Consider the following 24,058-nt stretch of genomic DNA (forward strand, 5'->3'; position numbering starts at 1 on the left):
GATTGATCACGCTTTAGGATTATACCACAGTTCTCAGAAAAATTTCCCTCTAAGATCTTTCCCGTGCGTTTGAGCGAGGCGGATTTTCTCGCTATTCAGAATTTATACAGTTTAGAGAACAAAGTCTCGAAATCGATACCAGCGACGATGACCGTAGCGACGACCACGATCGCGACACGCGATAGAGAGAGCTCGATGAACGTGGATCTGTGCGCGTTGCCACCCGATGTTGGTGTTAGAAGGCAGTATATACGTGACGTATCGACGCCACTTATGGTCGGTCAGCGTAAAATCTTACAGCAGCGTTTCCTTCCCGACAATTTTACGCATTTGGCGAGCGCGATCAACAACCCTCAGGCCAACTCGTATTGCTCGTAGACGATACAGTTTACATGATATCCGAGTTTCGCTGGTACCAGATTGGCCGAAGAAACTGAAGGATATGAATCTTCTTTCTAACGCGAGAATCAACGCTGTAGTTAATACCAATGCGAGACGAACGTTCGCAATTTACAACAACGAGATCATGATCGACATCGACGACTGTTCAATAATAGCTGTCAGACATAACTCGTTGCATACGATATTTCTGGGGATTCCACCCGCCGTTCGATACATCGATGGTAATCTGTACTTTATCGTTGAATGACAGTTCTTTAAGTACAACGAATTTACCAGAAGTGTAACTATGGCCGAAAAATTCAACGGGGAGATGTTGATATCATGTGTCCAAGGAACGGACTGTTAGAACAGTTGCGCGCTCTTCTGAAAAGACTCACTCAGATGAGGAACGTATTTTCGAGCGAGGACGATTTAGAGGAGGAGAGGGAGGAACGGGAATTTTCATAAATACATTGTATAGAGCGAAGGATATGGAACGGTTACAAGCGAAACGAACAATCAGTATCGCGCGATCTTTTCGGTCATAAAGATGTACGGTATCGAAACTCGCAAAGTTCCGAGACACATCGAGACACATCGACGAGAGCAATGACTACGCGAGGAAGAGGAAGAGAACGCTCGATGATAACAGAATGATCATGTCGACTTACATAACAACCTTGGTGGTACAATTAGTCCAGTCAAAATTCTAAAACGAAAATATCCCTTGATTAAAACGGGATACAAGTTCCTCAATGTATGCGTCATTCTTGAACTCGCGCGTAAACATTATTCTGGGAAATAGCAAGGAGATCTCGATGTCGCCCGATACATGGAAGGAACTTCTCGAGCAACGACACGTTCTCTCGAAATATTTGCAAAGTACCAATGAAGAACCATCCTTCCCGATCTCGTCGCACATCGGAAATATAACTGTGTGTTTCGAAAGAATCAACAACCTGATGATATTACGCCTGGAAATGCCCGCGAGTCGCTTAGTCATGTCGAAGGAAACTGTGAATAACATGTGAATAACATAACATTCAAGTTCGAATATTGCGTCAACCGACTCGTTATCTCATTGGTTAGAGATACTAGCAAAGATATTAGCAAAGATCGACGCAAAATTGACGCGATATCATGTCCATCGCTAAAGACACCGAGAACGTCTCATACGCGATAGCGAAGCTTTTGATCGCAATGACATTATCGATTGCGAATTCGTTGCTTTGTTCTTTGGAATGTAAGATTGAGATGAAATAAAGGAGAGATATTGCGCAAAAAAATGTTTTTTTTTATTTCTATTTTCCCCACGCATTTATGTAAGTGATACAAGCAATAGAATATTCTATATGTATAGATTATATGTATAGATATTTTCAATATTAACTCGATACTATTTTAATACTTTAATACGAATAATACAATCAATAATTTGTTTTAATCAAGTTAAGTGTTTTAATCTAAAAATTTGATATAATATGATATATAATGTAATAATGTAATATAATGTAATATATAATATAATACATAATACATAAATCGTTGACGCGACATTACAGTTCCGTGATACATTCCCGTCGTTTCGACCACTAGACGTACAGCTTGTACATGTTTTCCATAGCGCAATTCTTCGCGTGACGCTCGCAGTGGAAGACGCAAACATCGTCCAGGGTGTTCAGGTGCCCTATATCCTTAAAATCTGCGTCGATAGTATCGACGATTATGTCGTGGTCCGCAATGATATCACCGCGATGAGAATCTAACTTCTTTTTTCCGAGAACCACTTCTTTTTCTCTGAACCTTTGACGTACATTCGCCTAGGCGCGTTTCGCGATCGGTCGCACACGCCGCTTCGAATCACGGGTTTCGAGAATCTGTAGGCGACGTCGCCGTCGCTCCATTGCAGGCCGTGATGATTGGCGATTACCCAGCACGCCCTAGATTTCTCCGCCTTTGTGAAAAGATTCCAGGGTATCGCTTCTCGAAACATTCGATGGGTCAGCTCTTTTCCATTCCTCAATATCGCCATCTCTTTAACCATGAACTTCGAACAGTAAAATCTTGCAGATCGACGAAGACCGGTACGTTCAACATTGTCGCGAAACGGGGAAATTCGATACTTCGCACTCCGTTCTTCTTCTTTATACGTTCGTTCATTTCGTTACCATTGAAGAAGAAATCGATACCGCATTCCAAAGAAAAACCGCGGTTTTCTGTTTTATGTGAGTTTACGCACGACGTTCGTTAGCAGGTTATACTTTATCACTCTATCGTAAATGATAAGACAATAAGCCATCGTCTTAACCGGAACGTTTTCCTTGCATTCGAATTCTACGCGAACGTCGACGGTGGCACTTGATCAATTCGTTCTGGTAGGAGCAATCGATGACCACGAGCGGAACGTATTGCAGAAATCTGGTGATAGTCATGAACGATTTGCAGGTCTCGCACCCGTAATACGTCTTTTAAAATTTCAGATACATATCGTACAACACGGCAAACTTGTTATGCTAGAAATCTAAGTTCATATCGTCGTAGGGATAGAACTCGGAATTTAAATAGAGTTTTGCCTTAATCAGCTTGCAATCGTCGAATTTGGAAACGTCTTCCGACGGTACGTTTTTCCTTCCGGTAGCGCGAAGATCACGTATCGGTTTCTCCAATTGCATCGCCGCTTTTACCGCCCACGAATGCTTGGTTGTACTTTGCAGTAGGGGAAATTCGTACAAATCCCATAAATGAAAGCCCATGCTCAGATATCGTTCACTCTCCAACGTTTGCAGAAATGACAGTTTGTTGACATCGTTCAGTATTACGTGCAGCATTCGCCACTGAGATCTTTGATCTCTGATCCGGATGCGTCACGACGAAATTGTTATCGTTGCGAGGGCGTATTAGAATGAGTTCGTGTTGCGCGTTTATTACTATGCGCTTGTAATCCTCGCAAAAACCGAAGAATATGTTAAGAGGCACGCAAACGTTAAAATCGTTTAACGCTAGGGATCTCCCATCCGGAGTTCTGTAAAGCTCTATCTGTCTCGTAGCTCAATGATATGTAGTTTTTCATTAAGGTCGTTATTCTGACATTTATGCTCTTATCGATCTCCACGTCATTGAACTCATATTGAATCTCGTCGAACATAAACGATGCAGTTGTTGATTAGCTTCGCGGCGGTTTTCGTAACTTCCTTCTCCATACTTTCCTTCGCCTTCCTTCGCACCCTCTCTTGCCGCGAACTTTCCTTCGATGTACAGAAAACTTTCGCACGAGTACAGGAAACGTGTACAGATCTTGCTGCTGTATAGATATTCGTCGCTGTATCCGAACGTGCTGTGAGCGTACGGATTGTAAGTGTGGGTCTCTATCCTCATGACGCAATCATCAAAGATCGGGGCATCTCCGATACTTAAAATGTTGCTTGCTATGTCACTATTCTTCACGATGACCTAAAGATCTTAAGAACGCGACGTTCGTGGCGTTCAACTCGTTCGCCTTTCCCTCGCGCACCTTGCTCGTCGCATCGTTCCGCGGTAGAATCGCACGTAGTGTTTGCGTTTTCTCTCGCATACGACTAGTTCATCTTTCGCTCTCGCGCATTTCTCCCTACTGCCTTCGTCGTTGCACGTGTAGTCGTACCGTTATCTTCTCTCCGCGAAAATCGAGCAGTCCTGCACCACGATTCGAAGCAGGATATCGGTGACGTTTCGCGCAAAGTAAATGATCGATGTCGGAGCGTTCGACAGTTTATATCTCGAAGGAACATTCGCAGAAAATTCGTGTATCGTGTGAACCGGTTCGTCGTTGCTGTACGCACCCGCGGTGATATTACACTCCAATCGAATGATGTTCACGCTCATGATGTTTACGGGTCCATAGGACATGTGCCATTTGTTCGGTCGTAACACGCACGATGACGAGAATCCCAGGATTAAACCGATGTTGTTCAGCTTCGAAGTTGACATGATACGCGCACCTGATCTCATGGTGTTCTCGTTGATGCGAATGATTAGGGGTCGCGTATCTCTCTCACCCTCGTCGTCCTCGTCGTAAGCGACGTCGTCGCTCTCGTTATCGTCGCTCGTCAGTCTTTGTCAATCCTTCGCCTCTGAGAGATAGCGGCATTCAAACATCTGTCTATCGCGCTCACGTACGAACCTTCGGGAATCGCGATTGTTTTGTCATCGTCGTCGTCGTAAAACTTATTATTCGTAGAATCGACGTTCGGTATCGTGTTGTACGCCACGAAATTCGTGAGACCTAACTCGTAATCGTCGTCGTTCAGATCTAAGGCGGGAAAGTAGCACGCCGTGAAAACGCTACTCTTTCCGGTGAACGAAAGGTTCAGCAACAACGCGATCGATCCCTTACAGAAATCGAAAGCACAACTGACCGCAGATGCTCTGATTGATTAGACTTTATTTAGCTTTCTCAGCTATTTTGCAAATACATGATACACACTTAAATTATACTTAATATATGCTCTTTTAACATTCGCTTAAACATTTCTAGTTTATCACATCTTTTCATTGTGGCTGGCAACGCGTTGTACATTTTTACTCCTTCGTAGAACATACTTTTTTGTGCACTCCTTGTTCTACGAAATCTTATTATAATATCTCCGGTTTGTCGCGTTTGTCTATCATTTTTACTCCCCACTAGCTCTAATTGATCTTTTAATTGTTCTGGTAGCATGTTATTCACAACCTTAAAGATAAACGTACACACATTATAATATAGCTTCTGTCTTATGGACATAAACTGCAGCGTTTGCAGCATATGTTCCACCTTGGTATATTTATTACACTGCAGTATGACTCTCATAGCTCGGTTTGCGCTTTTTGCAGTTTGCTTAACTGCGTTTCACCCATGTCAATCAACAACGTCGCACAATACTCAAAATGAGGAGCTATAATTGTCTTGTATACCGTGCATCTGGTGTAAGCCGATATAGAACTACCTATTCTATTGAGAAAACTCGTTTTTTTCCCTATTTTCTTTAGTATATAATCACAGTGGTCGTTGAATCGAAGTCTATCGTCAATAATTATACCTAGATACTTCATCGTTTCCACACGCTCTATCTCAGTTCCATCCAAGCATTTCAACGTAATATTACCTCTTAGCTCTTTTCTTATACTTCTAACTATCATGTATTTCGTTTTCCCTGCATTCATTTTTAATTTATTTATATTCATCCACTTTTCTACTATAACAAACACCGTATTCATTTTTCTTTCTAATTCTGCGCTACTTTCTCCCTCCACATATATTAAAGTATCATCCGCAAACATTTTTATCTTACATTCTTCTGGACAGACTTTGATTATATCGTTTATATAAAGTATAAATAACAAAGGTCCCAATACAGATCCCTGTGGAACTCCATATTCCGTTGCCATTAATTTTGACCATTTATTATTAAATCGCACCTGCTGTGTTCTATTCTTTAGATATGAGTTTAACCATTCAAGGACTTTTCCTCTGATTCCATATTGATATAATTTCCCTAATAATCTTTCCCTATCTATCGTTTCAAACGCTCGCTTCAGATCCATGAAAATTACCCCTACCATTCTCCTTTCACTGACTATCAGTTTCCATTCGTCAACAATAGTCTGAATCGCTGTTTCACATGAATAGTGTTTTCTAAAGCCCGATTGATGTTCAGTTATAATTCTATTATTTTCCAAATACCTTTCAATTTGCTCTTTTACTACCAATTCTAACACTTTCTCAAATATAGGTAACACATTAATAGGCCTAAAATCACTCGCCTTCTTGGCTTTATCTACTTTTGGAATCGGTATTATTGTGGACGTTTTCCAACTTTCTGGACAGCAACCATCTCTCAGGGAGTTATTTATTATATCAACAAATTCCTCTTTTATTACGCAAAACGTTGCTTTTAATATATTACTAGTTATTCCCTCTTCCGTGCCTTTCTTATTTGGCAGTCCTTTAATAATTTTCTCTAAATGCTCTACCGTGATTCCCTCAAAATTTTCCATAGTTACCATATTTTCTATAGCATAGATAATTCTTTTACCTGCGCCTGTAGACTGATCCTCTATTATAGATTTTATTATACTATTAATACTCTGTATATAATATAAGTTAAATTTATCCGCTATATTGCACCCTATTGTACTATAATCTATGTTATCTAATATTTCAAAATCTATATCTTTTATTTCTTTAGCACATACTGGCTCGCCTCTAATAATTTCTTTTAAAGTTTTCCACATAGTCGAAGGATTATCCTTATTAAAATCTATCATATTTTCATAATATTCTTTCTTTTTCGACCTGATTAGTTTTACTACTGCATTCCTATTAACTTTAAATTGCAACCAGTTTTGTTCTGTATCGGTGTACACTGCTTGCCTAAATGCCTCATCCCTTTTATCCGCAGCCTCTCTTATTACATCTGAGAACCATTTTTTCCCTTCTCATACTTTCGGAATTCTAATTTTCCTCTTCGGTGCCATTACATCTAACGCATTTACTATACTATTAACAAATTTTTCTGCTCTCTCACTCACACCCATACATACACACTGCCATCCCTGGCTTTCCTGTAATTTATTTTTTACTAACATAACAAATTCACCTTCATCAAACTCTTTGTAATTCCTAGCGCTAAACTCTCTAAATTTACTTTCAATTTTATTCACACTCACCTCAACTTCCAGCCACGCGTGGTTCGTAATTTTGGGTTCATGAATTACTTGCACTTTTTTATTACTATTAGCAAAGATTAGATCTATAATTGTTTGACTATCTTTCGTGATTCTCGTCGGTTCGTTAACATACTGTTTCATACCCAAGCTTAACATTGCCGTTTGCAATTTCTTCGCATAAAACGAGTCCATCATAAGATCTATATTAAAATCTCCTATTACCATGCATTCACCTTTTATTACTAATTCCTCTACTATATCCTCGAAAAATCTCATGAAATCCCCGTGCGATGCGCTTGGTGAGTGATATATTACCATTATCACTCCTTTATATAATTTATCTTTCACTTCTACCGCGACACACCAACAATTCGATTCTAATTTTTGTACTAACACCGTTTCGTAAATAATATCATTCCTTACATATAGAACAACGCCTCCTGTATTTCTATTCTCAGCATTACATCTAGTCATATTATAACCAGAAACGTTCACTTCACTGTCTTCAATATCCTCGGTCAATCTGGTCTCCGATAATGCTAAGAACGCAGGATTTATTTTCTTCATAATCTGGTGTTGAATCTCATCCTTATGCGCTATCAAACTCTGCGCATTTGTATACAGTATAATTTCTTCTTTCTTCTGTAGTTGCTACTTCTCCTCCCAGCCTGCTCTCCTCTTCTCTTCCTGTAACGCCCTCTTAAAAGTCGGATATTCTCGGCTGATAGCTTCATGATCATCATTTATCTTCAAATTGTATGTTCGATTTTTGAACATACAGTTCACACATTTCTTCTCTGTCGCTGTACAGACACGCGAGCTATGATTCCCCGCGCATTTGCAGCATGTTTCTTCTCTCTTACAATTTTCGGCAATATGAAAATATCCCCAGCACTTAAAACACCTTTTGACACTGATGTGATTAAATGCAGGACACTTCTTCCATCCTACATTTAGTTTTGTTTTCTGCAATATCATCTCGTGTGTCTCTTCATCTACTTCCATTATTATTGATCCTTCTTCATTTCCTCTTCTTTGATCGTTATTCTTTACTTTGACCATTCTCTTCACAATTCGCATATTTACTGTATCTATTTTATTCTGCTTCTTTATCGTATTTATAAGCTCATTATCATCTAAGTTCATCTCTTCTAAATTTATATTAATAATTTTTATTTTTGGTTTCGATTTAGACTCCGTCACTTTGTAATTCTCTCCCAGTTTAGCTTGAACTGTCTCAACTTTTTTACCTCCTCTCCAGTTTCACATCCCATGATTACTACTCCTTTGCTTCCTTTTTTTAATTTTGTTACTCCCATTGCCATATTCTTTATATCTACCTTCTCTTTTATCACTTTTTTCGTGTCTTCACTTTCCTGTTGCAATTTCGGTTTAACAATTATAAGACTCTCTTTCTTCTTTTCTTTAACCGCTTCACTGTAGCTTCTTTGCGTTCCTCCCTTCGATCCATACTCTATTCCCTGTATCATTTTCTTCAAGTTTTCCATCTCTTGTTTAACACTTCCTAATTCTTCTTGAACTACTTCTTTAATCATTATTTTAATTTCATTTTTACGCATCGCTTCATCTTTTATTTCTTTCACAGTTCTTATAATCCAGTCTATTTTTATATCAATGCTTGACCCTTTATTTCCACTGCTCGATGTTGTGAACACTCCTGTAGATCCTGTAGATCCTGTAGATGATGTCCTATCTCTCCCTGCCGGTGCCGGAGCTTTCTCACTATCAGTTAAAAATTCCTCAAATGGGCCTTTACACGGCACGTACTCTTGATTTCTGTCGATAATTTTATGCTTATTTACACATCCTGGATGGTAAAAAAGCTTTGGGCAATTTTTACATTTAACGACTCTGCTCTTAATTGCCTTCCTACATGCCGAGCATCGATACTCTGCATATTCGTCGTCCATGCTGATAATTACCGGCCAAAACCACTAGTATCAGCATAAGCGATCAGTCACCTGTGACCCACTTTCACACGTCAGCACTATTGTGTCCACGTATAATGTCAACTGTCTTGTGAGACTTCAATGTCTCAAATAATAAATTCACTGCTCACATCCACAGATCGCCGTATCCCGGCTAGATAACTTTCATATCCATCCTCGATCTACGGCGACATAACTCGAAATACTTATTTTACGTCTTCTACGAACATCATGATCGTACGTCTGATACGAATCGCGATTGTACATTATATTTACGTCACCGCTGAGATACCTCTCGAGCTCCCTCGGCGATCGAAGATTGCCGTCGAAGTAAGCCGCGTCGTTGTCCCTCTTCGCATGAGCGACCCAGTGAGTACCCGAATCCGTCGAGTCGTCGAGATTCATGATGTCGCTCTCGTTACGTTGCACTTTCAATGGTAACGCATTACGCATAAACACTCCTCTGAAGAAGGATATTCGCAGACGATGCGCCGAGCGGCTCAGCTGTTCGTTCGTCGTGATGCCGGAGAACGGTAACTCGAACGATCTTAACGTTTCCTTCCATGATTTTTTTTCGTTCTTCTCATCACACTCCTATCACGTTCCTAAAGCGTTAGGTGCTAGTGCAATCCGTGACTCTCGATGTTGCAATTCCTCCAGTCGACGCCGAGCGGATTTACCGGTGTTCACCGCCTTCGCGACGCCCACTACGCCACGGATCAAAGAAACGAGCATGCCTAGTATCGGAAAAATGGGCAACAAGCCTCGCCCGTGTTTCGTGTGCCGTAGGAAGTATCCACCTCATCATCTTCCTCTTTTTCTTTCTCAAACTCATGACCAGCTTTGTTTTTGCTTTCATAGCCGCCCATATGGCAGTCGCGGCGGCCCTCTCGCCGAAGGTGGAATCCCCGGCCGTTATACGTCCGCGCGCCTTCTCGGCGAGAACTCGATCGGCGGCATGACGATTAGCGAGTTTCTTGTTTCGCGAGTAGGCGATGTTCGTAGCACGGCGCGTCCAACGGTTTGACGCCTCGATCACCGCGCGCCAATCACTTCGCGAGACGCAAAATTGATACCCGGGAATATGAAGTTCGAAGAGAAGTCGTTTATCGCCACATCGAGTAATCCCGCGCCGCTGAGCATTTGTTACAGTTCTTAATGAGAGGCGCTGGACCGTCTATATACGTTCGTTGCGGATTATGCACGGACGATTGTAATGCTCAAGACACACGCGACAACGTTGCACCTCGGTATCCGCTCTCAGATGATCGGATAGTGTATTCCACAATAGCTCCACGTATCTGTCGAAATCGCATACGAGAACGATCTTTGGGATAAGTCGCAACTGTTCGTATGGATTAAGAACATCGCGTTTGTGCATCAATAGGAGAAACATATCGATCACTGTGCGCGATCGAATCGTTGTCGAATATAAACAAAGGAGTTAACTGTCGCGCCTCCTCGAAGCGAGCGCCCGCGCGTGAATGCGATTCGTTCAACATTCACCGACTATAGGAGTGTCCAATCTCGAACGTAAGGCTCGGTGATTCTCGGGCGATGCGGTCGGGATAACGCGCACGGCCTTCTACCACCGAACACGATACGTTGCATCATTTGCGGTCCCTCCAATTGCGGTAAAACGAATGTGTTGATAAGCATGCTTAAAAGCCCGCACGGTGTGCGCTTCGAGAACGTGTACGTTTACTCGAAATCCCTACAATAACTGAAGTATTGATACCTGGCGGAGTTGCTCGAGTCAATAGATAAGATCGGCTATCATGTGTTCTCGAACAATAGCGAAAAATGTCGTGCTACCGGCACGGCGTTTGCCGATTCGATATTCATGACGTGGCCTGCGACAAGCAGGACGCAATCAGGGAATATTTTGCCATGGGTCAACACTCGATTATCGATTGTTCTATCTCTATCAGACGTACGCTAAAATTCCGAAATACCTGATACGCGACAACGCAAATCTCTTGGCTCTGTTTAGGCAGGATAGCATTAATCTAAAGCAACGAGCACATGAACACGGATATGTCATACGAGGATTTTTGCACCTTGTGTCGTGCATGTTGGAAACACAAGTACGGTTTCGTAGTTACCGATAAAGACAGCGCGTTAAGAAAGGGTAGATAGACGAGGACAATGATTTCGCTGTGGTGTAGAGGATTAGTTGTGCAACGAGAATGGACGTCGACACTATGGCCAGAGAATGGACGTGGCTCGAGGAGAAAAACGGCGCGAGATATCGCGAAGACTCAGAACTCTATACATGAAAAGCACAGAGCATTAAAGACTGATGAAATAGAGGAGGAAATCGCGCTGGAGAAGCGACTCAAACCGATCGTTCAGCCGTTGAAACGAATCGCCGAGAACATCGCGCGATGAATCGACCAAGGGAATTGATCCGATCGCATCCGTCGACGCTAAAAGGAAACGCGAGACCGACGACGAGCCACCATCGAGACTAACAAAAAGGCGCTTTTCGTCGAGATCGCCCTCGATCACAACGACTAGTCCCGGCTAGAAGCAAATCGGAGGAATCAATCTCGAACGCACAATGGGGGCCGTTAGGTCGCAAATATATTAGGGCGCACTTCTAAGCAGGGACAGACAGCGGCACGATACTCGGCGACAAGCGATTCGACGTGACCGCTGACGACAGCGTGATCGTGGGTGACGCGCGATATCCGGGTACTTCGGGCTTATGGGAGTTGATCTTCAAGAGACTCCCCGACGTCGTTTATACGGAGAACGATAAGCAAACGTACAAGAATACTGTTGACTACAAACGCCCATCGACGTGGCCACAACGCGCTTATGTCTGTTCTAGGGAACAAAGGCTTCAAGTACAAGCACATCATCATGCTGCTCTTGCTCGATAGAGACAAAATTGGCGCTGGTATTGATACTGGTAAGGCGACGACAAAAAGGATCGATGTTATCCCGTCCGCTATGTGGGTGAGAGAAATGGAATCGAATACGTTCACTGGGACGATCCCAACGAGCTAGTCGACAGCCTTCGATTGCTCGACGTCTCTCGTCGAGCGGGCAACGATAATCACAACAACGAAATTCTATCTATAATCGAGGAGCTTCACGAGATCGACGCGATCGAGTAAAAACGTGGTATGTGCTCACGGCGGCCGATATTGCCGTTATGTTGGTGAACAAATTCGGAAGACCATTGGAGTCGTTCGGCGGAAGCGACAACGTACACTCGCGACTATCGATCGAGTCCCTGCGTCATTACGTGTGTAACAACGCGCTCTCTCTGAGTGACGATTACTACGGCGCAAGAGAGAACTCTACGGCGTATAACTGCATCAAAAACCAACACTGACGCCGCGAGGAAGAGTTACATAGATAACATTTCGAGATGCGGAGACGAGGATCTCAGAGACGAAAAACTACGCGGACGAACTTTCAGCGAGCACCCGTGCGTTGTTGTCGGAGACGAATGAGAGGATGGCCAAGTTGATCGACAAATTGGAGAAATCTATGGCGCGCCAGATTATTTCTAAAGTACAATATGCCGATCGCCGAGATTACGAACAGATTATTGCGCGTGGTAGATTCGTCACCGCGGAAGCTTAATGTCCGTGAACAAGTTCGGGAAGTCTCTGGAGGGGCAGCGCGGCATCGACGATCCGACGATTATATCAAGATACGGCATCTGGATACGCCGATCGATGACACCGATACGACGATCGAGGGTTACGGCGACGACGCGCTCCGCGTAAGAAGCGAGGAGACGAAAACTCTAACGAACGAGCTACGAAACAGCTGGAAAATATGAACAAACGGATTCGGAATATTTTCCTACAGTATTATGACGTAAGAACCAAATTGGACATTCTGCGACACTTCGAAAGGAAGAGGGAGACTTCGCTCGTCGATTACGACAAATGAATAGGGGAGACGAAAGGCGTGATAAAGCGAGCGCTCGAGAAAAGGGACGAACTGCGAGCGAAAGACTTGAGCGAGATCCAAAGGGTTGTCGAGATGCCTCAGGAGAAATGCGGAACCTAAAATCCTTGCGAAACGAATTCAATGCGTCGTCGACAAGCCGCGAGAGGATCTCGAGGGATGTGGAAAATCTCGCGCGTAGCATGATCGATCTGACGAGAATCGCAAGAGAACTGACGGACAAAACGAGAGAGACGTGGATAAAATGGTGACTAAAGAAACGATAAATGAGTTACTAGTCGCGCTAAAAAACGGATATCCCGAATATCATAAAACATGCGATTAACGTTTGGAACGAGAAACAAGAGCGAATGCGCGAAATGAGCACGAATAAAACTAGCGCAAATTGCGCCTCCGCGTAAATCAACGATGAGCGTCGAAAAGAGGAAACTCGTCGAGGAGCTTCACGCACTCGTGCGAAAAAACTTCCCGCGTCATCGCGTCATGGTGCGCAGTTAGGACAACCTGTGGCAGGCCGATGTGGTCGAGATGCGTCCGACAACGCGCGACAAAACAAGGTTACAACTACATGATGACGGTTATCGATGTGTTGAACAAGTACGCGTGGACAGTGCCGCTGAAAAGCAAGAGCGGAAGCGAGATAACTGCGGAGTTGTTCAAAATATTTCGCGATGACGCTCGACATCCGCGAAATCTACGGACAAGGGCAAGAAGTTCTACAACGCCGCCGTAAAAGCGGTTACGAATAGATATACATCACTACTTGTTTTCGGTGATGAAGACGGTGGTGGTGCGGTTTAATCGCACGCTCAAGAACGACATGTAGAGGCTCTTCACGTTCAACAGATGGCTTGAAGCTCTACCGCGTTTAATCTCGGAATATAACAACCATGTGCATTAAACTACCGGAATGCGACCGACGGACGTAACTCCTGTTGCCAAAAACTCCTCTCCACGGTATACAATCACTTGAAGATCGCAGTCCCCGCTAGGTTCAAGATGAACGATCCGGTACGCGTCAGCAAGTTCAAAACGATATTTGAGAAAAAATACGCCTAATTAGACAATTGATGTTTTCCGAATCGCCAAGGCGCACGAATTCCGTAACGTATCTGCTAAAAGACTATCGCGAAGAATCAGTGGCCGGAGGATTCTACGAACATGACTTACTGCGAGTTTCCAATCCCAATATCTATCTCGTAGAGAAGGTGCTACGTAGAAAAAACGATAGAGTTTTCGTCAAATGGTTTGAAATGGACGATATACATAATTCTTGGATACATGAAATGACTGTTATAATATAATGAATAATAGAATACAAAAATATCTTACATGAAATGATTATTTATACTACATTGGCAAAAAAATCTAAAATATAAATATCTAATAGCGGTATCTTATAATGACCCCACAGTAATGTATCGGTAGAGTCAGGGATCACGTATTGCTTATCGTCGTACGGACTCAAGGTTAATTTCAGTTCGGACATGGTGTACAACATCATGCAGTATCGAGCGTGCGCACGCCTGACGTCTCGATTGCTGCGACGATTCGTTCAAGCACCGTACGAAATCCTCGAACGTTATCATTTTCATGACGTCCTCCTCTTGACACCCTTTATTCTCTTCGTACCACTCTTTCTCATAACTGCAAAGCATACATCTTCGCCCTGAGTCCTATAAACTCCGTTATGATCGCTCCGTTATTAAGTAATCATTGGTGTCGAATCTCACGATATCTCGTTTATTTTCGTAAACATTCTCACATTCCAGAAGATATATCAAGTTATCAGTGTCCGTGTACATGATTTTGCATTTAGAGCGATTTTGCATTTAGAGCGATAAAGCGGGACCATATAATCGTAATGAAATTTGTACAAACACGTCTTGGATATCTCTAGAATGTACATACCGACATAACTTGTTTGTTGAACTTAACTTCGAGTTTGCGTAACTCGACGGCCATGAGGTTCTCATCGAAGATGCTCCTGCTGTGAAAGTTCAGTTTCGCAATCAGCGTCTCTGTGTCGTATCTCTTGTCCCTATGTGTCACGAGTCTCACGTCTGCGTGATCGCGCACGTTCTCCATAGTCTTGCTGAAAACTGCGTTGTTCATGTGCTTGTACAGATTTCTTTCAAACTTGTTCTTTACGCGAGTTCTCCGTTTCGTATTAAGCTCGATGTACGTGCGCAGCCAAGGAGACAGCACGAACTGCGACGCGCGACGGATTCTCGTCACACGTAAACCGTGTCGCACGCACTGCTGAAGATTGCTGAAGATGGTGCGTCACGTAATGCGACTTGTCGTAGAGCGTGGTGAGTAACTTTTCGTTCCACTTTTCCGGGTATTTCTCGCGCATCGGAAGATCTGCGTGGCCATCATGAAGATATCGCGGATACTCGAAATCGATCTCTAGAATATAATCGGAGCCAGGCGGCACGGACATAACGTCGAGACCCTCGACGTCCTCGACGTACCGAAATTCCATGTACAGTAAGGGCTCGCACATGATCCAACCGAGATTTAGAGATTGTTCACATCATAGTATGTGAGATATGACGACGGTCGAGACGAGTCGTATTGATTGTTAGCGCGTCTATCTATTCAGACATTGATTCAAACCGTCGCGTATACTGGCGCTCTACGAACAACACCATATCGATATCGATAAGCAAATCGAATCGAACGTGTATTTCAACATTTCATGTTCGTGTATTTCAACATAGCGATTCCTCGCGCGAAAACGCTCTCATACCTTTCGCGCATGCTCATAATCGCTAGCGCTCACGGTTTCGTCAGTTAAAGAACTGTGAAAGGCTTTGTTCGGCGGTAACTCGGTCTTTAATAATTTATCAACGCTGTCGAACTCGTACGGAAATACGTCCTTGCGCGTAAGCAATTCGAAATCCTCCGCGACGAGACCGGAGAATTCGAATTGCGGGATCCTTAATTTTTCCCGATCTAAATACGAAACTAATTTCTCGAGACTGGTATTGAGAAACTTAAACGAATCTATGAAACGTAGCTTAACGCAATTTTTCCATTTGCCATACGCCGAATTGTTGACAGTTTTTGAAAACGCGATGTAATTCTCTTTAGTCAACGATAACAAGTCGACTCTATCCTCGAAAGCGTTCGTTACATCTTTAATAATAAAATGCGCATTGTAATCCAATAAATTGTGAAAAAACACGAATAACGAACGCGTTCTGATAGTTCAAATTGCAACTCGCATGCGCGGAACCTCTGTAACGTCCAATGAGGTGACAATGATCGCGCACGCGAACGTCGTGCTGTTCGAACATCTTCCCGCACACGTGGCAACGGATCGCCCTTGGAAAAGCGCTTCGCTCGTCCGGCGTGAGCTCCGACATCAGTATGAAGAGAACTCTCCTCACGCAAGAGCGCGCAGTTCATTGCCGAAACACGAGACGCAGTCATCGCCGTGATGAGATCTGTACGCGGATGCGATTCCATCATACGAGTTACACAGATAATATCCCACGCTGAACGCCTTGTGATGTTAATAGGCGAATCTATTGTCGAGATTACCCGCGCACCGTCGATCTCCCTTTTTTAAAAGGCACTTCAGATTGGCGTATATGACGATCGGAGTCTTTCCTTTCTGTGGTGATTGCAGAAAGACAGTCACTTTTCGTTCTCGTTCGGAAGAATCACGGCGTAGTCATTCGCTCTTTCGCACTCGACGCTATGTGCGACCAATTTCTCGTTCGAGTAAAAGTAATGCAGACATGTGAAAAAAAGACGATCCGTGATTAATAATAAAATTTACTTCGTGACGAACATAGTTTCTCTTACACTTACCGATCGCATATATATTTTCTCTCCTTATGCGTGTTTATTTGGGATCCTAACAATTGAGACAGGTGCTTTATCCACACGAAGTGACCGACGTTGAGCCGCGCCGCTTCGACAGATAGAGCAAGTTCACGTGGGTAGACCTCATATTCTCCATAAGCAACAAGGGAACGACCATGATACTGTTCCTCTCCTTTTTCTCTCAAATGGTAAATGCGTTGACAAACAAATCGTTAAGACGCTTGAATCTCGCGATTTGTCGTAGCGTCATAGCAAACTCGATACCGTCGAGATTCAACACTGTCGAATAGTCAAGATACGACGAAGGTCTCTCCGGATATTGATCAACGGAGTACAGAGCGGTCATCACCGCTCACGCGAAACACGCGTTGTCGTACGAACGTTCACTGATCACGGCTCTCCTATTCCTTATCTCCAGTGGAAATAACATCTGACACTCAGCGTGTGTAGGATTACACTTGTTTACATTCATTATCAAATTTAATAATCCGAAATAACGCCCAACCGCTATCGCGTTCCTGAAATTCCTTCAGTACCATCAGAATAACGTCTCTACCGTACCATTCTCGTAGATCGGACATACCGAAGAGCTGACGATTTTTCGTGCAAATGCTCTTAACAGCGCTCTTGTTATTCGCAACGAACTCCTCGTGAAACACGATGTTGACTTTCAAACATGTATATATCTTGAGAGTGGCGCGCATTTGTTCGAACATCGTGTCTCTCACGTCCTCGCCGGGATTTGACGTACTTGAACTCTTTATCACCACATTCGTTAGTACATGGTTCGCAAAGGCTGTCTCGATATTCACCCACTCGAATCTTTTCGAACCGTCGTATCCTACACCCACGTAACCGAAACGTCGACTCAAAGTGATTCTCGCATTCTCTAACTGTGCTATTCGAGAGACCAGAGAATTTACCGTTCTGGTAACGGTAAGATTGACTCTATTCTCGCACCTGTCTCGAGACACTCGACGCACTCCCATTCCCAAACGCGATAGGCGCATATCCCGTCGACCCTTGCCGCACTCGAGAAGACCGCGACTCTTCTTCATATCATCACCCCGAGCGTTCGCCGAAATAACACGACCTTCACACGGTATTACCGACCGTCCGTAGGAACGACGAATCTGACGTCTTGAATCTCTATTTTTCTCTTTCTCGCTATTCTCTCATAGAGAATCACGGCTCTATCGCTCAGAGCGAGCAACGTTTCGATCCACAGTTTTTCTCGCGGGATTTCTATACCGATCTCTCGTCGCAGATGATGCGTGGCTGGTTTCAGTGAACGTCCTCTCTCACCGCGATCCACTCTTTGTCGTTACTAGGCGCGATAGTCTCACGACACTCTAAACTACCGTTAATCGATTCGCAACAATCGTCAACATCGATATCATCCTCGAAACCGCGATACAATATCGGTATCATAATCAAACATAGAAGCGAATCATCGCTTTCGCTCGAAAACGAACTATCGCGACCGCTGTTACATGCGAATTCTTTCATATATCACGTTCTTAACAATAAAAAAAATAGCTCTCGCGACAATAGATATATACCCCGAGGCAATGACAAAAATACGCGCCAAACTGCAGCATCCTCCCGACGAAAAAAAACAGGACTCGCGACATCCTCTCGCTACGGAACGCGCCAGGCCTTGTAGACGACGCCAAGAGATAGAACGCGCGTCCTAACCGCGGCATCCTCCCAATGAGAAAAACAGGACGCGCGACATTCTCCCGCCAGACCCCGTGCGCGCCAGCGGAGTAACGCGTCAGCGAGTAACGCGTCAGCGAAAAAAAAATTCCCGATCACCAGACCCCCGATGACTAGAGGGAAACCGTGCCTACCGACCGAGGAAATAAAAATTATTCCGACGATCGCCAAGGGGATCCACTTCCGTCCGCGCGGGCGCGCACGCCCCGCGGATTCTAGGAGCCCTCACCCGCATCCTCCTCTCCCCCGTGAGGTTTAGGGGCCCCTTATTTGCCTACTCACCATTTTATCCACGTTCAACGTTCACGAGACCTGCGTTTTATCCAACGTTTCTCTCATTACTTTGCCCGTTCTCTTGCGTTTCAGTTCTCTTGCGATTTTCGTCACATCGATCATGCTACGAAGAGATTCTCCACGTCCCTCTTGATCCCCTCATGGCTCGTCGACGACGCATTGAACTTGTTTCACAAGGATTCCTCTAGGTTCCGCGTTCATTTCTCTTGAATGTCACTGAATGTTTCGACCCTTATGATCTCGGTCAGGTTTTTCGCTCGCAGTTCGTCCCATTTCTCGAGCGCTCGTCCCATCGCGTCTTTCATCTCTCCTATTCGCTTGTCATGATTGACGAGCGAGGCCTCTCTCTTCCTTTCGATGTGTCACAAAACATCGACCTCGGTTTTTATGACGTAATATTGTAGGTGTCACAGCTATCTAAATCTTAAATAAAGGAATGCGTGCTTTATGATAAAAATATTGATTTATTGCTTTATTGAATTCCTGTTGGTACCAGGCTACGGCTGTTGCTAAGATTCAGATGACACCTCTGAGAAAGAACTTTCCCTCTCTTAATTATGCGTTCGAAAGAAGGAAGTGGTGAAAAGCTCGCGCAGGGGTTCTGACCATTTCCACCTATAAATATAGTGTAGAAAAAGCAGTAACGGCAGCAGCAGTAGTCAGGTCAGTAGTAGTCAGTTCGTTTTATTTAGCAAGCAGTTTTGTCAGAGTGTATTTTCAGTAACGGTCATAAATCGTGCGTGTTTATTGTCATTTTCATCAACTTAGGATTGAATTCTTAAATTTATAGCAAATTGCTGTTTATAATTTCTCTTAGGAGAATTTAAATTTATTTAAGTTTAAAAGCCTCCTCAACTAAAAAAAGATCCGCGATATAGAATTTATAAAATTCATTTTTTTATTCGGGGCTGATTAAATCACAAACCAGTCCAATCCAACCAGTCCAAAGGGTAAAATATTTAAATGTATTGACCAAAAACGGACAATTAGAACGTAACATTTGGAAGATTTTTGGTGACAGCGGTGGGATGCTAAAACGGTTTGTGGAAAAAAACGATAATGAACAATGAAAAGTGAACAAGAAAAATAAATTAAAGAACATGAAAGGATCTGGTCAATCAACATCAAGAAATACCATGGAAAACTCAGGGGAGACAGACATGAATGAATTGCGAAGGCTAATTGGGGAGCGACAACGAATAATGCAACAGCTTCAGCAACAGCAACGAAATCAAGCTAATTTATCATCGGAGGGAATGATAAGTAACTTTTTACAATTTTCAATCAGAGACACGTTAGAAGCGTTGCCTAATTTCGATGGAGAAAATCTTCCATTTGTTTACTTCGTCGAGGGTTGCGAAGAAGCACTACTTAGTGTATGGGCGCACCCACTATAAATAATTCTAGTTAGGACAATATGTAATAAATTAAAAGGGGATGTTCATAGATCAATATTGAGAAAAACTTTGAAAACATGCAAGAATTAATTGAATTTTTAAGAGCAAAATACGGACCGCGAGAAACAGTGTATGAAGCGCAAGGACGATTAACTTATCTATACTAAAAGAGGGACGAGAAGGTTACAGCATTTGCAAATCGGGTTAGAGAATTACGAAAACGAATTCTTGATGCACAAAAAAAACCGGAATATTAAGTTTAAAATTTCGAAATTCGAATTGAAAAACATTTAAAAACAAGCTTCTTACGTGGATTAAATAGAGAAATAATAATATCGAAAGAAGGAACATTTGAAGAAGTAGAGGCACGGGCGATTGACACGGAGAAAGAATTAGAACCTGTAAACATGATAAGACATGTAGTACTCGCAGAGAACGCACCGGCTAAAAAAACGAGCTTCGACCCATCGCATTGAAGCTGAAAAAATAACATGCCAATTTTATCGTAAAAAAGGTCATGCGGCTGATCGTTCTTGGTCAATTAATAAAGATCAAAATCAAAATAGATCGGGATTTTCTCAAAATATGCGAAATAACAATAACTATTATAATAACAGTAATTATAATAAAAATAATAATCGAGTACAACCCGCACTTCCGTGATTCCAATCAAGTGAATTAGAATTCAAATAATCAAAATTCAATAACTTGCAGATATTGCAAAAAATTAGGGCACACTATTGAGGAATGTCGGAAAAGAATTTTCAATAATAATAACAATGTTATATCCTGATTGTCCGTTTTTAGGTCAATACATTTTAGCCTGGGATTGGACCGGTTTGTGAATTAATCAATCCCGAATAGGAAACGAATTTTATAAATTTTGTATCGGGGATCCTTCTTATTAATTTGATTATAATTTGGACAATTTACCTCGAAATCAATCTTTCTTAATTTATATTTAGGAATTTGCTTAATTATTTTAGTTTTAGTTTGTCTTTCCAAATATTTAAGTTTTAGGAATAATGAGAAGGGATCTTTATTTAAAATTATCGTTTGATTTAACTGAAATCTTAATCTTTTAATTTGAACTTTGCGCCCTCCTCTTTTGGGCATGAATACGTTTGAAAATAATTATTTATTATTAAGATTCTAAATTCAAATTATTTAGTCGCAATACCATTGACTGCGACTAAATGGTACGCTACGCTATTGTTAGCAACCGGTTTTGGATTTAGAATTATGATCTTGATTTTAATTAAGAAGAATTTAAGATTTCAGTTTCCCAATTATTTTAGTTTAAAATTACCTTTATTTAATCGAGAAGGTTTTTAAATTCTCCTAAGAGAAATATTACAGAAATTGATTATAAATTTAAGAATTTAACCCTAAGATTGATCACGCGCCATTGACCTAATGTCACCGCCTAGTTAGTATCGAAAAAAGGCACGGCCGCTTTTTCCACACGCATATTTATAGGTGGAAATGGTCAGAATCTCCGCGCGAGCTTCTCACCACTTCCTTCTTTCAAATCCATAATTAAGAGGAGGAAGGTTCTTTCTCAGAGGTGTCATCTGAATCTTCGTTGACAACAATCGAAGCCTGGTACCAACAAGAATTCAATCAATAAATCAATAAATCAATATTTTATCATATTACGCGCATTCCTTCATTTAAAATTATAAGATGTAGATAGCCGTGACACCTCCCCCCTTAAGTCATACGTAGTACCTTATGTTACTACGTATGAATAATACTAATTAATCTGATACAAAATTAGCTTACTTCTATAGAGATTACTATTATTCTTATTATCATTGTATTTATATATTTGTTATTATTTTGTTTTTTTTTATCTTATTGTTTATGATTATTTATTTATTATTTGTTGTTATTTATTTATTTGAAAGTAATATAGTTTAAATACAAAATATGTTCCACCTTTCCCTTTTTTTTGTTTATTTGTTTATTTGTTTGTTTGTTTGTTTATTTGTTTGTTTGTTTGTTTTTATATTATTTATTTGTTTTATTTTATTGGATAATTACTGTATTTATTGAGTATTTATTTCATATGTTACATATTAAATAAGTATATTTCCTCTGTAATTGATTTTTTTTCTAATATATAGCTTCGAATACATTTTACACAATCTAATAGTTTTTTTAATTCTAAAAATATCTTATGACATTTTACACATTTTATTTTTTTATCTATATTATTTATTCGTTTACGTGATTATGCCAATATGGAAGAGGTAGTTTTTTGAAATTTTCTGCGTCTTTTTTTGTTAGGTGAAAGCAATCTCTGCATATTTTCCTTCTAGGAAGTATAGTTTCATAAAATATGTAATAGTATTTGGTTCGTAGTTTGTTAAATTTGTCCGGCCCTGTGATACATTTTAGATCCGAATCTCCATTTTTGTGTAGTTTACTTTTTGATTTTGTTGTTTCTTTTCTTAAAAGAAAATAAATTTATTATTATATTTATTATATTTATTTATTAATTAATTTTTTCAGTTACTTACAGCACAATCAAATTCTAGATCTTTTATTTGTTTTTTAAAGTTTTCTATTTCTTTTTCGTCCTTTTGCATTTTATCCATTGGTTTGATGTATAGAATGAGTCCGTCTCATACGAGGAACAGAATGATTCTGAATGATTTTTTTCGGCAAGGCTCTTGGCCCTTAGCTTATGCTCTATGCCACTCTTATCTTATAACATTTTTTGTTTAGGTGAGAAAGGTATTGGATTTCATTACCTTTGTTTAATGTGAACTTATCTATTGCTTCCTGTTTCATTTTTCATGTATGTAATGTGTTGATATATATGCTTAGTAATGTATGCATGAATTTGCTTTATGTATATTCTCTTTATTATTAGTATTATATTTTTTATTTAAGAATTTGTTACATATTATTATATATATATATATATATATATATATATATATATATTTGATTTTATATTTTTATCATTTATTATTAATTACAAAGGTATATAGTTATTATTAATTTATTTATATTATTATTTTTATACTATATTACAGTATTATTTCTATATTATACTATATTACTAAGTACTATATTATTTCTATTTATATGTATGTAATATATAATTAATTTTCAATATTTTCATAATTTCATACATCTATTTCGTCTTTCCAGTAAAATTCTTCCTCATTATTAATAAATTCTTCTACGCATTTTATACATTCTTTAGCTGGTCTTAAATTTAATATAATTTTTCCGCAACAATAGCATGTATGTTTAGTTCCCTGAATTTGTTCTCCAACCTTACAAAGCGTGTGCCAATTTCTTACTTCCACGATAAAATTGTGAATATCAAGAACAATGTCCCAGAAACATTCGTCGCAGACTCATCTAGGGTATGTTTTTTTCCCTGTAGATTGTCTCTTCTTCATTTATTGCCGTAATGCACATTGTTGTTTCTTTCAGTAAAGCTTCGTAGACGTCTAGATGATTTTGGGGTAGTATGCCGTCTAATTGTGGTTTTTCTTCTTGTTGTGTCGGCGGTCTCATTTTCTCTTTTGTATATAAAAAGAATTAGTAAAATTTAATTTTGATGAGTCAAAATGTGATTTAAAATTTACCTGATTTGTTTTGTAAGGTTGTTTATTATTAATTTATTATTATAATTTTGTTCTTTCTTCTTACACGGCTGAACTTCAACTGTTAATTAACTCTACCGTAAGAATTTGCACCTGTTATCTTTATTTGTCGCTTGATACATGTTTTGTTCGATCGATATAGGACTCGTCTTTCATGCTATCTTTTCGTTATCTCTTTAATCGCGGATATAGAGTTTGAATTTCGTTGCGGATAAAAGTTTGACTTGAATTT

The 24,058-nt window shown here is 40.9% G+C and overlaps 2 protein-coding genes and 2 pseudogenes across 2 annotated transcripts in view; 1 reads left to right on the top strand and 3 right to left on the bottom strand.

The window, feature by feature from the left end:
* The window catches only part of LOC148936914 (uncharacterized), a 128,909-nt gene extending 104,917 nt beyond the window's left edge, over positions 1 to 23,992 (bottom strand). The window contains exon 1 of the mRNA XM_089075655.1: positions 9,256 to 23,992. Coding sequence (XP_088931781.1) covers positions 17,240 to 17,845 — 606 coding nt within the window. The 5' untranslated portion in view covers positions 17,846 to 23,992 and the 3' untranslated portion in view covers positions 9,256 to 17,239. The remainder of the gene's footprint in view (positions 1 to 9,255) is intronic.
* On the bottom strand, positions 1,655 to 7,632 carry LOC148936917 (uncharacterized). The gene has a single exon (XM_089075654.1). The coding sequence runs from the start codon at positions 7,630 to 7,632 to the stop codon at positions 6,835 to 6,837; it is 798 nt and encodes a 265-aa protein (XP_088931780.1). The 3' UTR covers positions 1,655 to 6,834.
* LOC148936916 (uncharacterized) lies at positions 1,655 to 9,262 on the bottom strand (annotated as a pseudogene).
* LOC148936918 (uncharacterized) lies at positions 19,901 to 20,673 on the top strand (annotated as a pseudogene).
* Positions 23,993 to 24,058: the final 66 nt, after the last annotated feature.

Source organism: Pogonomyrmex barbatus, unplaced genomic scaffold (assembly GCF_055798465.1).
Source record: "Pogonomyrmex barbatus isolate J1 unplaced genomic scaffold, ASM5579846v1 scaffold19, whole genome shotgun sequence".
Taxonomy (NCBI): Eukaryota; Metazoa; Arthropoda; class Insecta; order Hymenoptera; family Formicidae; genus Pogonomyrmex; species Pogonomyrmex barbatus.

Excerpts from the sequence above, each read along its gene's own strand:
- LOC148936917 (XM_089075654.1), bottom strand. The coding sequence starts at position 7,632 with ATGAAGAAAATAAATCCTGCGTTCTTAGCATTATCGGAGACCAGATTG.